Below are 14,155 nucleotides of genomic sequence, written 5' to 3'. Positions count from 1 at the left end.
ACTTGCTGCTTTGTGTTACTATATCACATAAAATCCCAGTAAAATACATTTACATTTGTTGGTGTAACAGAAAAATGTGGAAAGGTTCACGGGGTATGAATACTTTTTCAATGCGCTGTACATACCTGGGGCAAGAAAATATCCAAAATGGCAGATCTTGTGGAGTGTTCCGTGTACATGGCATGACCTGTCGGGTGTTCCTGGTTTGGAGTAGTTAACACCTACGAAAAGTGGTCATAAAAAGGACATCCCATGGACTGGTGTCAGGGCCATTAGCACCCAAGACTCGTTGATACAAGTATGTTGGGGAGTGAATTAGCCTGGACTTTTCCCAAATGAGAACTACTGTTGCATAAATTGGAGACAAAGCTAAAACTAACCATGATAGAAAGGTAGAGCAAAGAAACGGAAGACCAGGCTATAAGACTCTTCCACTCAGAAGCATCGAGGATCCAGAAGTATGGATGGATTGAAATTTTTAATTTTAATAACCTAGCAAAGGGTTGCTAGATGACAAATGAAAAATTTAAAAAACGTAATAAAACATAAACACAAGGCGTTTCGGCTGTCTAGCCTTCATCAGGTGTATATGTCTATTTATACCTTGTCATTAGTATTGGTCTTTGATAGAAATGTGCATGAATCACATCTTGATTTATATCAGGTGCTTGTGCATCCCTTACTTGGGGAGGTTGCACCAGGATGCATTAGAGGAGATGACAAGCTGTCGGAGTCTATCTGGGTAATTTTGTGCTGAAAAACCCTTGGCTCTGGCAGTTACGGTAAGTTACTTTGACATGTACCTCCTTTAGACATCACAGGACACCTTCTGAGATCTTATGGAGGCAGGTCTTGATTCAACCGGTCATGGCTATTTTTTCTGCTGGCGGGGTTCCGGCATAATAATAGACAGGTGGCTTTAATATAATATATATGTATAGTGTCTAAAGATTGTCAAGGGATTGGCAACACTGCGTTAAAGGTTTTGTGCTTAGTAGGACAATGATCCATTCCTAACATATCATAAAGGACAGAAGAAGAAGACTGTGATGCATCCTCAAAGGCAAATATATTTATTAAGATCTGCCATTAGTAAAATAGATAAAGTCCAATAGTTTGACTTATAAAGTTGTGCTTTTCAAGAACATGTATGTAGAGGCAAAGCCGGGTATGTAAAGGCGTATGGCAATATTAAAACCACCTCATACCCTGCTTTTCCTCTATAGAGATGTCCTTGAAAAAGACCACTTTATAGGTCAAAACGTTGGGCTTATCTAATAAAGTATCACAGTCTTCATCTTCTTCTGTGCGGAGGTTATGCTTTATGATATATATATATACACATAGACATATAACCATAGGGGAAAAGTTACTTATGGCATCTAATACAAAGACAACATAAATGCAGATGTGACAGTCGGAACAGGAACCTAATTTCTCATAATGGTGCATGCTGTGTGCTGCGATTTGGCGCATCTCGGTGCATCCTCGTAATAGACACTTTTGCTCACACTATCTGAAGCCTGTTTTACCGCTGCAAAATATTAGAAAATCTGGCACAAATTATGAATTCACGCCAATTTTTCTATGCACAAAGGGTGAAATTTCCAAAGATTTTTGTGACATTTTTTGTGATTTTGCATCGTTATTATTATCACTTCTGAACTGTCGGTGGCAATGTGTGTGCATTCAGCCAAATAAGTGGCGACTTACCAGATTTATGAATTGCTGCAACTTTGTAAAAAACTTGCAAAAGAAAAATTCTCATTACAGTGAGTGGTGGGGTAAAAAGTACTTTTGTTGGAAAAAACATTATATTTAAAAACTCACCAAAATTAACAACATTTTGACAATTTGTTATAGTAGTGTAACAAATAAAGGTTACACGGTAACCGACAAAACTGTCTTGTGATTCACAGCATGTAAGCCAGAATTCTGGGCAGGCTCAGACTGGCCCTCGGGGGAGCAGGTAAATCACCCGGAGGGCCACTCTCCAGAAGTCACCTCCAATCCCACCTGTATAAGCAGTAGTTGGTACAATACACTTGATTCACTGTCTACAGAGAAGGGCGGCATCTCGTCATTCATTTATCAAGCTAACCTGTTCATTGTAATACAGGAGAAGAGGAAAATCTGTGAATGAGGGTAATATAAAATTTTCATGCAGCTGAACAGTGGACCCCAAAGTCAATGTTACCAGATCTTAACAATGGGCATTTTCCTTTTTTTTTCCGAAGAATGATGTCAGGGTGACGTCTTGCAGTGTCATGTAATTGCTGTTCCAGTTTTTCCATGTCATTTGTCCCAGAAGTATGCTATCGGAAAAGACAGTGCTGCTCAGCCATAGGTAGATGACAGTGCTCGGGGAGGGGGGAAGATCTGGTCTGTTTCCCACAAGGGTGTAAAGCTTCTGAGCTTGTAGTTGTCAGATTTTAGCAGAGACAGGCACTAGCACCATGGACAGCTCCACATAGACAGCGGCTCTAGCGGGTCTGCAGCTCACTGCCAGGTTCAGCACCGGTGACAGCTCCCCATAGACAGCACCCTACAGACCGGCAGATCACTTGCCTGCACTTTGCTACTCTCCGGAGTCGCCATTGAATCTACAGATTTCTTCAGGTCGCCTTTATTATTGCACATTGCTACTAATAGCCTCACACAAGACACCGAGCTCCACTTGTTTTCTGTTACTTTCTATGCTCATTTCCAAGCTATTCAGCAGCAACCTTCCCATCACCTGGCTGCCAACCTTTGCTGGTGATTTCAGGGGTCGGGATGGCATCTCCCGGCTCTGGCTTTTGGTCTTTTGGGGCTGAAGAGGCAAACAGTGAATCTGACAACCCAGGAACAGGTAAGGGGGGCATGTAAAGCACATGTATGTACTAAGCCAGTGTGATCCAATAATTGGGTACAGCTGAGGCAGTCATTCACTGAAAAGGATCTTAGTTAAATATGGATAAGAGGGTGGTTACAGAATAGGGAAAGAGGAAGGAAGGAAAAGAAAGAAAAGAAGGAAGGAAAAGAAAGAAAAGGAGGAAGGAAAAGAAAGAAAAGAAGGAAGGAAAAGAAAGAAAAGGAGGAAGGAAAAGAAAGAAAAGAAGGAAGGAAAAGAATGGAGGAAAAGAAAGAAAGGAAAGAAGGAATTAAGGAAAGAAAGGAGGGAAGAAAGGAAGGAAAAAAGGAAGGAAGGAAAAGAAAGCAAGGAAAGAAGGAAGGAAGGAAAGAAGGAAGGAAAGAAGGAAGGAAAAGAAGGAAAGAAAGAAGGAAGGAAGGAAGGAAGGAAAAGAAAGGAAGGAAAGGAGGAAGGAAAAGAAAGGACAGAAAGATGGAAGGAAAGAAGGAAGGAAAAGAAATAAGGAAAAGAAAGGAAGGAAAGAAGGAATTAGGGGAAGAAAGGAAGGAAAAGAAAGGAAGGAAAGAAGCAATGAAGAGAAAGGAAAGAAGGAATTAAGGGAAGAAAGGAGGGAAGAAAGGAAGGAACAAAGGAAGGAAGGAAAAGAAAGGAAGGATGAATGGAAAGAAGGAAAAGAAAGGCAGGAAAGATAGAAGGAAGGGAGGAAAAAAACGGAAGGAAATAAGAAAGGAAGTAAGGAAGTTAGGAATGAATGAAGGAAGGAAGAAAGAAAAGAAAGAAAAAATGAAAGGAAGAGTGGAAAGGAAAGAAGGGTGCAAGGAAAAACTGAAGGACGCAAAAACTAAAGGAAGAAAAGAAAATGAAAGAATTAAAGAAAAAAGAAAGAGAAAGAAAAAGAAATAGTAGGAAAGAAGGAAAGGAAGTGAAAGAAAGGAATCAGAAAGATAGATAGATAGATAGATAGATAGATAGATAATAGATAGATAAATAGATAGATATGGGATAGATAGATAATAGATAGATAGATATGGGATAGACAGATGTTTTAAATAACAGATATTACGGCATTTTGTTATTTTTCTTTTCATTCTAGCAAAAGCCTGGTGCCAAGTTGCTCAGAAATTTACAGGAGGAATCAGCTCAAAATTATCTGGTGAGTATGAAAAATTCTCCTAGTTTCCTATCATTTTATTCTCCAACTAAACATTACTATCAGTTATTAGTTATGAGTTATTATGAGTTTCCAATACTTGACCTGTTTTACATCTTCTTATCCAGCTTTGCTTTATGGAGAAGGGGAAAAATCATCAGACGTTGCCAACAAAGAGGAAATGTGTCCTGGTGACAAAGGAATTGCTTCCAACTATGACAAGAATTCCTACAGCTGTGAGAAGGGCGAATTCAACTTCTCCTTATTGTACTCAACAGGTATGGGGGTAGGGGGGGATTTTTACATTTTTAAATATGTATCATCATCAATAAATTTTTCCTCACAAAAGTGATTATATTTGTATTGTATTTTCCACATGAATACCTTCCATTTAGATAACATTTCACTACTTCGAGAAAACAGACAAATAGACCGACAGACAGAACAATGGATAGATTTTGAGAAAATGACACAAGTATTGATTTTTTTCAATCAACATAAATTTAGAAAATAATTTTTACACTCATTGCACTCATCATAATATAATTCTAACACCCGGTCATTATCCGTTCAATAGGGTTTATTTTATCATATGCCATTTATAAGCCACACATACATAATTTATCACACATATTCCTTTGCAATAAATGTTAGAAAACGTTAATATTTTTTACATATATAATTATATAAATATTTAAAGAATTATATACAAAAATTAAGCGCGCTGCGATGTTGTAATTAAATCGTGTTTATTTTACCTACAAAATTAGGCCAGAAATAAAATATAATTGTAGGACAGGAGAAAAGAAAATTTGTCCTAAAATCACATCTTTTTTCCCCAAATTTTTCTAGACCTCTTACCTGCAAAAAATGGAGAACCAGAAACCCTGCGGTTCCTGCAAGAAGTTATAGACATTTTATTACAGTATATAGTCAATACCTTTGACAGGTCTACCAAAGTGATTGATTTTCACTATCCAAATGAGCTGCTTCAGGAATATAACTGGGAATTGTCAGAGCAACCGCAGAATTTGGAAGGAATCCTTCTTAACTGCAAGACTGCCTTAAAGTATGCGATTAAGACAGGTAATGTGGCCGCTTCTCCATAACACCTTTATACTTCTATGTTTGTTTGACTTTTTCTTTTTTAGAGCTTAAACTGAGCAAAATTCGTTTTCTTGGGCATAAAACGAAAAATATAAAAAAAAAATGTTAATAATAAACTATGAATTTTTGGGATTCTATTGAAGCTCTCTCGACTTTTGTCGGTGAAACAGTAACGTTTTTATCATTCTGCTCCATGAAGTGAAAATTTAAACATGCGCTATGCGATTTATGAGATTGCAGATGATTTTCTCCAAAGGGCTCTTCTTCTTCTTCAAGTACACAGATCAAAAAGACAGCAATGTTTCAGTCTGGTGAACTCATTATCTGCAGTCATTTAGGCTTATCCTCCCATTTCTCTTCTTTACTGAGGAATAAAATGATATTTTTGAAGAAATGTTGAAAATTGAAAAAAAAGCAAAAGAAAACAATATTTCCAATCCTCAATCTTTACTTTATCAGCTCTATTTTTTATATTTTTTATTATTTTAAAAGATCAAATATTTACCTACATTTTTTTATGGCTTTTCACAAATTTCCTTTTTAGTTTTCATATTTGTATGTTATTTTGTGCATTTGAATACATTGTTAGTGTCTTGTTTCACATTGTTTATATTTTAAGGAATCCCTAAAATTAAATGCATGTGTATTTTTTAGAATGGTTTCCTTTTAGATTACCGTATATTTTTTCTTGTCCCTTGATAATAATTTATAGTTTTATTCTGATTTTGTAGATGTTTTTATATTTATATTTGATATTTTTTATATTTATATTTTTGTCGTTTCTAATCCGAGAATACAAACATTTTTCTTTATTTGCTTTTCTTTTTTTTCTTAGCCCATAATTCTCATATACTGCTTTAATGTTTGCAATAAAATATAGCTCACATTATAAGTTCAATTTAGAGGTTGAGTGATGATCATACAATAACTTTATTTTTGCAATATCTATCTATCATCTATCTATTATCTATCTATTATGTATCTATCTATTATCTATCTATCTATCTATTATCTATCGATCTATCTATTATCTATCATTTATCTATTATCTATCTATCTATTATCTATCTATCTATCTATCTATTATATATCTATCTATTATCTATCATCTATCTATTATCTATCAATCATCTATCTATTATATATCTATCTATTATCTATCATCTATCTATTATCTATCTATCTATCTATCTATTATATATCTATCTATTATCTATCATCTATCTATTATCTATCTATTATGTATCTATCTATTATCTATCTATCTATCTATTATGTATCGATCTATCTATTATCTATCTATTATCTATCATTTATCTATTATCTATCTATCTATTATCTATCTATCTATTATATATCTATCTATCATCTATCTATTATCTATCAATCATCTATCTATTATCTATCTATCTATTATCTATCATCTATCTATTATCTATCTATCTATCTATCTATTATCTATCTATCTATCTATCTATCATCTATCTATTATCTATCTATCCATCTATATATAGAGATAGGTAGATAGATAGATAGATAGATAGATCATAGATAGATAGATATAAATATACATATATGGTATATAATTATTTATATATATATATATATATATATATATAGTATTTTCTTATATTATGAAGCTTTTTTTAATTTTCTATTATAATACTCCTGTTTAACCTCTAATAACAAAGTCACTATTGGATTTTTTTTTTTATTAATTGTATATATTAGATATAGATTTAGTTGCAGTTTATGTGTTTTTCACGGTAGACTCTATGACTGTGTCCAATGATCATTTTTTTCTGAGGCTGAAGCTGTCATCTGTGACCCATTTATTCACCCGTGTGTAACAGCCAATGCTTTGTACCAGCTTTTACAATGGCAGTTTCCCTCATTTCAGGCAGAAATCTGAGAGAGATCCTTATTTTAATCACAAACCGCATTAGAAAAAGAAGTTAGATAGCCCCGGCTTTTGCTCATGGGATAGCCCCGGCTTTTGCTCATGGGATAGCCCCGGCTTTTGCTCATGGGATAGCCCCGGCTTTTGCTCATGCTCTTTGGGAAGCACGGCCATTTTCTCGTTCCTATATGATGTAATGTAGAAAAACCATAACATCTTTGTGTCTATAGATGGGTGTGTATGGAGAAAATGGCTTCCAACCGAGAAAATTGGACATATTTTTTTTTCTTGCAGGTGTTTTGTGAAATTGTTAATGGTGCTGTAATTATAGACAATCATCTAGTTTACTAATGATTTAGATCCAGGTGCCCAAATGATGACCAAAGAAAATTAATTGTTCTAACTATTACATGTATCAGATGCATATATATATATATATATTTATTCTTTATTTCATTGATTGACTCATTTTTCATTTTTGCTATACTATGATGCTTTTATGTAATTAGCTAGCTATGAATAATCATCAAAACTGATTGTAAAAGATCTATGGTAGATATATTTTTGTTGTTTTACAGTATATAAGTGACCTACAAACTATCTCACCTTTTTGTGCAGTTGAAAGAAAGTAATGTAAATATCTCCTCTGCCCCCGCTGGATAGGAGTGGTACTGCAGTTTTGTTGTTAATGTTCTGTAAAACACATTTATGATGTATAATGAAAAATTATATAATAATAATCTTTACTTTTATATAGCGCTAACATATTCCGCAGCGCTTTACAGTTTGCACACAATATCATCACTGTCCCCGATGGGGCTCACAATCTAAATTCCCTATCAGTTTGTCTTTTGAATGTGGGAGGAAACCGGAGACCCCGGAGGAAACCCACGCAAACACGGGGAGAACATACAAACTCCTTGCAGATGTTGTCCTTGGTGGGATTTGAGCCCAGGACCCCAGCGCTGCAATGCTAACCACTGAGCCACCATGCCGCCCCGTACCGTGTTAGCCAGCAAAAATCATTATAAATAGTTTTATGCCTAAAGTAGTCTAGGAGTGACATCTTTATTGGCTAACCAAATATTATATTTGCAAGCTTTTAGCTGTTGTCTGGGAGCATAATTCTTCTGGTTAGCCTATAAATGTATCACATCTAGAACACTTTTGCCATTTTTGGGGCATAAAAGTGTTTGAATCGTAAAATATTTTTAAAAGAAATATATCTCCAGATATTTGCCACTTAATCTGAGACTGAGAGTAGCATGATGTAGAGACAGAGACCCTGAATACAGTGATCTTTCACTTACTGGGCTGTAGATTTTTATTAAATCATAATTATATCAGTAAAATATTATGACTGAAGGATTGTAAAACATCTGCCATGTGGTCCTTCATATTCATAAGCTCTTTATAACCCAGCCCCATCAGTGACTGGCAGCTTTCTGCATATGCGCAGTGTACACAGGAAGTAGCCAATCAGTGGTGTGGGCAGGATTTAGACAGCGCTCAACATTTAGATAGAGCACTCCTACATCTGTAGCAGAAAAACTGATTTTACCAAAATTTTCGCAAGCAGTCAAGTAAGTGAAACATCACGGGAATCAGGGTCTCTGCCCCTACATCATGCTGTTCTCAAATGGAGTAGCAAAAAACTGCTTGCAGATTTCCTTTAATACCAAGATACTATATATGAATCAATGTTGTGTATAGCAGCTCTGTAGTATGGAGAAAAAAACTGGACTGAAAAGAGATGCAAATATGCTATCCATTATAACAACGTATTGTCCACTGCAGATTTTTCTATGGCAATAATATAAGCATAAAGCATAGTCCAGCGTGTTACTAATGTTATATTCCCCACTATCCAGACACCGCAGTGAAACCTTAATATTAAAGGAGTTGTCCACACATAAATATTTAACAACCTATCTACAGGATATTAGTAGAAAAGTATTGTGATCCAGCACCACAAAAATGTAGTTAAAAAAACCCATCTCTATAACATATATAAATAAAAATATAAAAAAGACAAGTAAAAGAGACTGACGCATTTTGGATTTCTAAGAGACCTTAGTCATAGAAATAATTGGTAACAAACAACTCAATAAGATGGATAAAAAATCCACGAAAAAGACAAGTCACGCAGGCTTATGCATTTCGGTCAAGTATTTCAATGACTAAGGCCTCTTAGCAGTCCGAAACGCGTAAGCCTGTTTGATTCTTCTATTTTCGTAACCATTTTAATCTATCTTATGTAGATGTTTGTTTAATAAAGACTGTTTTGTAACTACCTTTTTGCAGTGTTGGATCACAATACCTTTTAACTAATTTGTTCCTTTTTGAGAACAGTGGCCCGGAGGGTCCATGCATCGCCCAATGCATAAAGTGCATGTTTTTCTCATATTGGTGGCCAGACAAACTTTTTTTCTCTTTTCCGTCTATCTACAGGATAGTAAAAATATGCAAAACACAAGCCGCGGAGACACCATCACATGTTTCTCAACGCAAGCAATGACTAGCCAGGTCTTTACCTGGGAAGGAACAACCACGGGAAGGGCAGTCTCCAATGAAGGAAACCACCTATGCCAAAACATGGTATCCATCCACAGACAGCTGTTTTGGTGTATTGCCCCTCATCAGTGTGGAATAGGAAACTGGCCAGTAGGAGCAATACCTAGTAGAAGACTGTGAAAAATGAGGATGAATGAACTCATGGAGATCAACATCCAACACTGCGGAGACACCATCACATGTTTCTCAACGCAAGCAATGACTAGCCAGGTCTTTTCCCAGGAAGGAACAACCACGGGTAGGGCAGTCTCCAATAAAGGAAACCACCTATGCCAAAACGTGGTATCCATCCACTGACAGCTGTTTCGGGATATTGCCCCTCATCAGTGTGGAGTAGGAAACTGGCCAGTAGGTTGTCCTTCCCGTGGTTGTTCCTTCCCGAGGAAAGACCTGGCTAGTCATTGCTTGTGTTGAGAAACATGTGATGGTGTCTCCGCGGCTTGTGTTTTGTATATTTTTACATAGTTCCCATAAGGGATGGGGGCTTTGCTCTAGAATCACTGCATTGAGAAACATGTGATGGTGTCTCCGCAGTGTTGGATGTTGATCTCCATGAGTTCATTCATCCTCATTTTTCACAGTCTTCTACTAGGCATTGCTCCTACTGGCCAGTTTCCTACTCCACACTGATGAGGGGCAATACCCCGAAACAGCTGTCTGTGGATGGATACCATGTTTTGGCATAGGTGGTTTCCTTTATTGGAGACTGCCCTTCCCGTGGTTGTTCCTTCCCGGGGAAAGACCTGGCTAGTCATTGCTTGCGTTGAGAATCATGTGATGGTGTTTCCGCGGCTTGTGTTTTGCATATTTTCACATATTTCCCATAAGGTGACTGACGCTAAAATTTTGTAGAATTTTCTATATAATCCTGAAATAGATTTGTAAACATCTTGCAGAGCACATGGGATAAACTCCCATTTAACAGTCCCAGCTTTTTCTGGAATTTCCCAAGGGGGCATGGCTTAGTGTTTTATTGTCTTACTGCAGACAGCATACTGGGGGGAGGCTTCTGCTGCAGCCAGTTCTCGTAAACAGTGGCATGTGGAGTTTGGGCACCCCTGGTCAAAATTACCATTATTGTGAACAGTTAAGCAAGTGTAAGATGAAATTATCTCTAAAAGGCCTAAAGTTAAAGATGACACATTTCCTTTGTATTTTAGGCAAAAAATATATATACATATAGTCATTTTTTTATTTTTAAAAATTGCAAATAGGATAATGGGCCGATGCAACAGTTTGGGCACCCTTGGAGGTTTGTGTGCTCAGATAACTTTAACCAAGATTTCAGATCTTAATTACCCTATTAGGATTATGACTTGTTCATTTATGATCATTAGGAAAGGCCAAGTGATACAAATTTCCCAGCTTTATAAAAACCCAGCCTCCTCTAGCCTTGTGCCACACAACAGCAGCCATGTGTTCTTATATTCAGCTGCCTAGCACTCTGAAAATGAAAATGGTGAAGGCCCACAAAGCAGGAGAAGGCTATAAGAAGATAGCAAATCATTTTCAACTTGCCTTTTCCTCAGTTCAAAATTTAATTAAGAAATAGCAGTTAAGAGGAACAGTGGAGGTCAAGATAAGGTCTGGAAAATCAAGCAAAATTTCAGCGAGAGCTGCTCGTAGGAATGCTAGAGAGGCAAATCATAACCCCCGCTTGACTGCAAAAGACCTTTAGAAAGATTTTGTAGACTCTGGAGTTGTGGTACATTGTTCTGCTGTTCATAGACACCTGCACAAATATGGCCTTCATGGAAGAGTCATCAGAAAAAAAAACCCTCCTGCGTCCTCACCATAAAATTCAGCTTCAGAAGTATGCAAAAAAATATCTAAACCAACCTAATGCATTTTGGAGTCAGTCCTGTGAACTCTTTGGCCACAATGATCAAAGGTATGTGTGGAGATAAAAAGAGCACAGAGTTTCAGGAAAAGAACATCTCACGAACCATTAAGCACGGGGAAAGATCAATCATGGTTTGGGGTTGTGTGGCAGCCAACGGCACGGGGAACATTTTACGGACAGAACGAAGAATGGATTAAATGAAATTTCAACAAATTCTTGATGCACACAAAACACCATCTATAAAAAGCTGAAGTTGAGAAGAGGATGGATTCTACAAATGGATAATGATCCTAAACACACATCAAAATCCACAATAGACGACTTCAAAAGATGCAAGGCGAAGGTTTTACAATGGCCCTCATAGTCCTCTGACCTGAACATCATTGAAAATCTGTAGTTAGACCTCAAAATAGCAGAGGATGCAAGAGGACCCAGAAATCTCACAGAACAGGAAGAATGTTCCAAGGAAGAATAGATGAAAATCATTCAAACAAGAATTGAAAGACTCTTGGCTGCTACAAAAAGCGTTTACAAGCTGTGATACTTTCAAAAGGGGGTGCTACTAGGTACTAACAAAACTTTTGCATAGGCCAATTTTCATTTTTGTAATTTTTATAATGTAAAAGATGAAATTAGATATAATGTTGGCCTAAAACACAATGCAAATGTGTCATCCTTAACTGTAATCCTTTTAGAGATCGTTTCATTTTCAACTTGCTTAACTGTTCCCAATAACAGTAATTTTGACCAGGGGTGCCCAAACTTTTACATGCCACTGTATCTACACACAGGACAGTGAGGTGGAGCAGAATGGACAAGGCTGAACTCCTGGCGCACACAGAGATTATTTCTTTCTATATTTCTCAGTTTAATTATAGCATGAAATAATATATGAATAAAGAAAACATGGAGATTAATGGAAGGAATCTTTTTTGTGCATTTTTTTAGGTCAATATTTTTTTCAATGGTTCCATCCTCAAAACTTGGAAACAATAGTATCATACACCTTTATTTTCTATTTTTGTAGGCCCACCTTTCTATGCCTAGAATTAGATGAAGGAAATTATTCTATTTTTTATCATGCATGATGTAATCTTGGAAAAGGTTTTTGTGCAGGAAGGAGGAATAGGTGAGCTGTCACATCAACTATTGTCAATGGTGGACCATTCATTATCTTCTGTATAACTGTATATAGAGGTGTTACCTTTCAGTTTAATCCTGCCTGTCATGATAATGAAACCGCTGAAAAGTCTTCTGTACAGAACAGGAAGTTTTCTTCTAGCTCTTCTATTGGCCAGGGTAAAAATTACAAGATTTTTGTGTTTGCGCTATTATTATTATTATCAATATTTTTAAATATAAATAGCAATGATAGTGAAGGTAGACTTAAGTCCATCAAATTCAGCCTATAATTTAAAACGGTGATCAAGAAGAAGGCTAAAACCCCGTGGGACAGACGCTAATATATACATATTAGGGGGGAAATTTCTTCCTGACCACACAACAATCAGATTGGTTCCTTGGATCAATGCCTCATCACATAATCTATCAAAATGTAAAAATAAATAAATAACATAAAGACCTTATTTAATCAATACGCCATGCTCAATCACACATTACAGTCCTTCAACCAGCCTAACCCTGCTCTACATTGATGAGGGGCATGTAGCTCAAGCCCCTGCCTTGGCTAATATCCCAGGTCACGTTGAAAGGCTCTTTAGATGTCAGGATATTTATTTCTTTATTGTACTCACTTACATATGGCCATTAAATCCACAGAGCTTTACAGACATCATCACTGTTCCCATTGGCGCTCACAATCTAGATTCCCTATCATTTTGTACAGTGGGGAAAAAAAGTATTTAGTCAGCCACCAATTGTCCAATTGTGCAAGTTCTCCCACTTAAAATGATAAGAAAGGCCTGTAATTGACATCATAGGTAGACCACAACTATGAGAGTCAAATTGAGAAGACAAATCCAGAAAATCACCTTGACTGATTTGGCAAGATTAATTTTGCAAATTATGGTGGAAAATAAGTATTTGGTCACATAAAAACATGCAAGATTTCTGTCTCTCACAGACCTGTAACTTCTTCTTTAGGAGGCTCCTCTGTACTCCACTCCTTACCTGTAGTAATGGCACCTGTTTATTATCAGTATAAAAGACACCTGTCCACAACCTCAAACAGTCTGACTCCAAACTCCACTATGATGAAGACCAAAGAACTGTCGAAGGACACCAGAAACAAAATTGTAGCCCTGCACCAGGCTGGAAAGACTGAATCTGCAATAGGCCAGCAGCTTGGTGCGATGAAATCAACTGTAGGAGCAATCATATGAAAATGGAAGACATACAAGACCACTGATAAACTCCCTCGATCTGGGGCTCTACGCAAGATCTCACCCCGTGGGGTCAAAATGATCACAAGAACGGTGAGCAAAAATCCCATAACCACATGGAGGGACCTAGTGAGTGACCTGCATAGAGCTGGAACCATCATAACAAAGGCTACCATTAGTAACACACTATGCCGCCAGGGACTCAGATTCTGAGGTGTCAGATGTGCCCTTCTGCTAAAGTCAGTACATGTCCAGGCCCGTTTGAAGTCTGTTAGAGAGCATTTGGATTATCCAGAAGAGTATTGGGAGAATGTCATATGGTCTGATGAAACCAAAGTAGAACTGTTTGGTAGAAACAAAGATTGTCGTGTTTGGAGGAGACAGA

At 36.9% G+C, this 14,155-nt stretch overlaps 1 protein-coding gene across 1 annotated transcript in view; it reads left to right on the top strand.

Moving 5' to 3' along the window:
- Positions 1–2,313: 2,313 nt before the first annotated feature.
- The window catches only part of GAD2 (glutamate decarboxylase 2), a 135,540-nt gene continuing 123,698 nt past the window's right edge, over positions 2,314–14,155 (top strand). Inside the window, exons 1-4 of the mRNA XM_073581768.1 lie at positions 2,314–2,851; positions 3,948–4,007; positions 4,133–4,282; positions 4,857–5,090. Of these exons, the coding sequence (XP_073437869.1) occupies positions 2,776–2,851; positions 3,948–4,007; positions 4,133–4,282; positions 4,857–5,090 (520 nt within the window). The 5' untranslated portion in view covers positions 2,314–2,775. The remainder of the gene's footprint in view (positions 2,852–3,947; positions 4,008–4,132; positions 4,283–4,856; positions 5,091–14,155) is intronic.

The sequence above is a fragment of the Dendrobates tinctorius genome, unplaced genomic scaffold (genome assembly GCF_039654945.1).
Source record: "Dendrobates tinctorius isolate UK_male_01 unplaced genomic scaffold, ASM3965494v1 ptg000070l, whole genome shotgun sequence".
Taxonomy (NCBI): Eukaryota; Metazoa; Chordata; class Amphibia; order Anura; family Dendrobatidae; genus Dendrobates; species Dendrobates tinctorius.
Note: the sequence above shows the minus strand (reverse complement) of the source record. Positions and strands in the feature narration are given on the sequence as shown.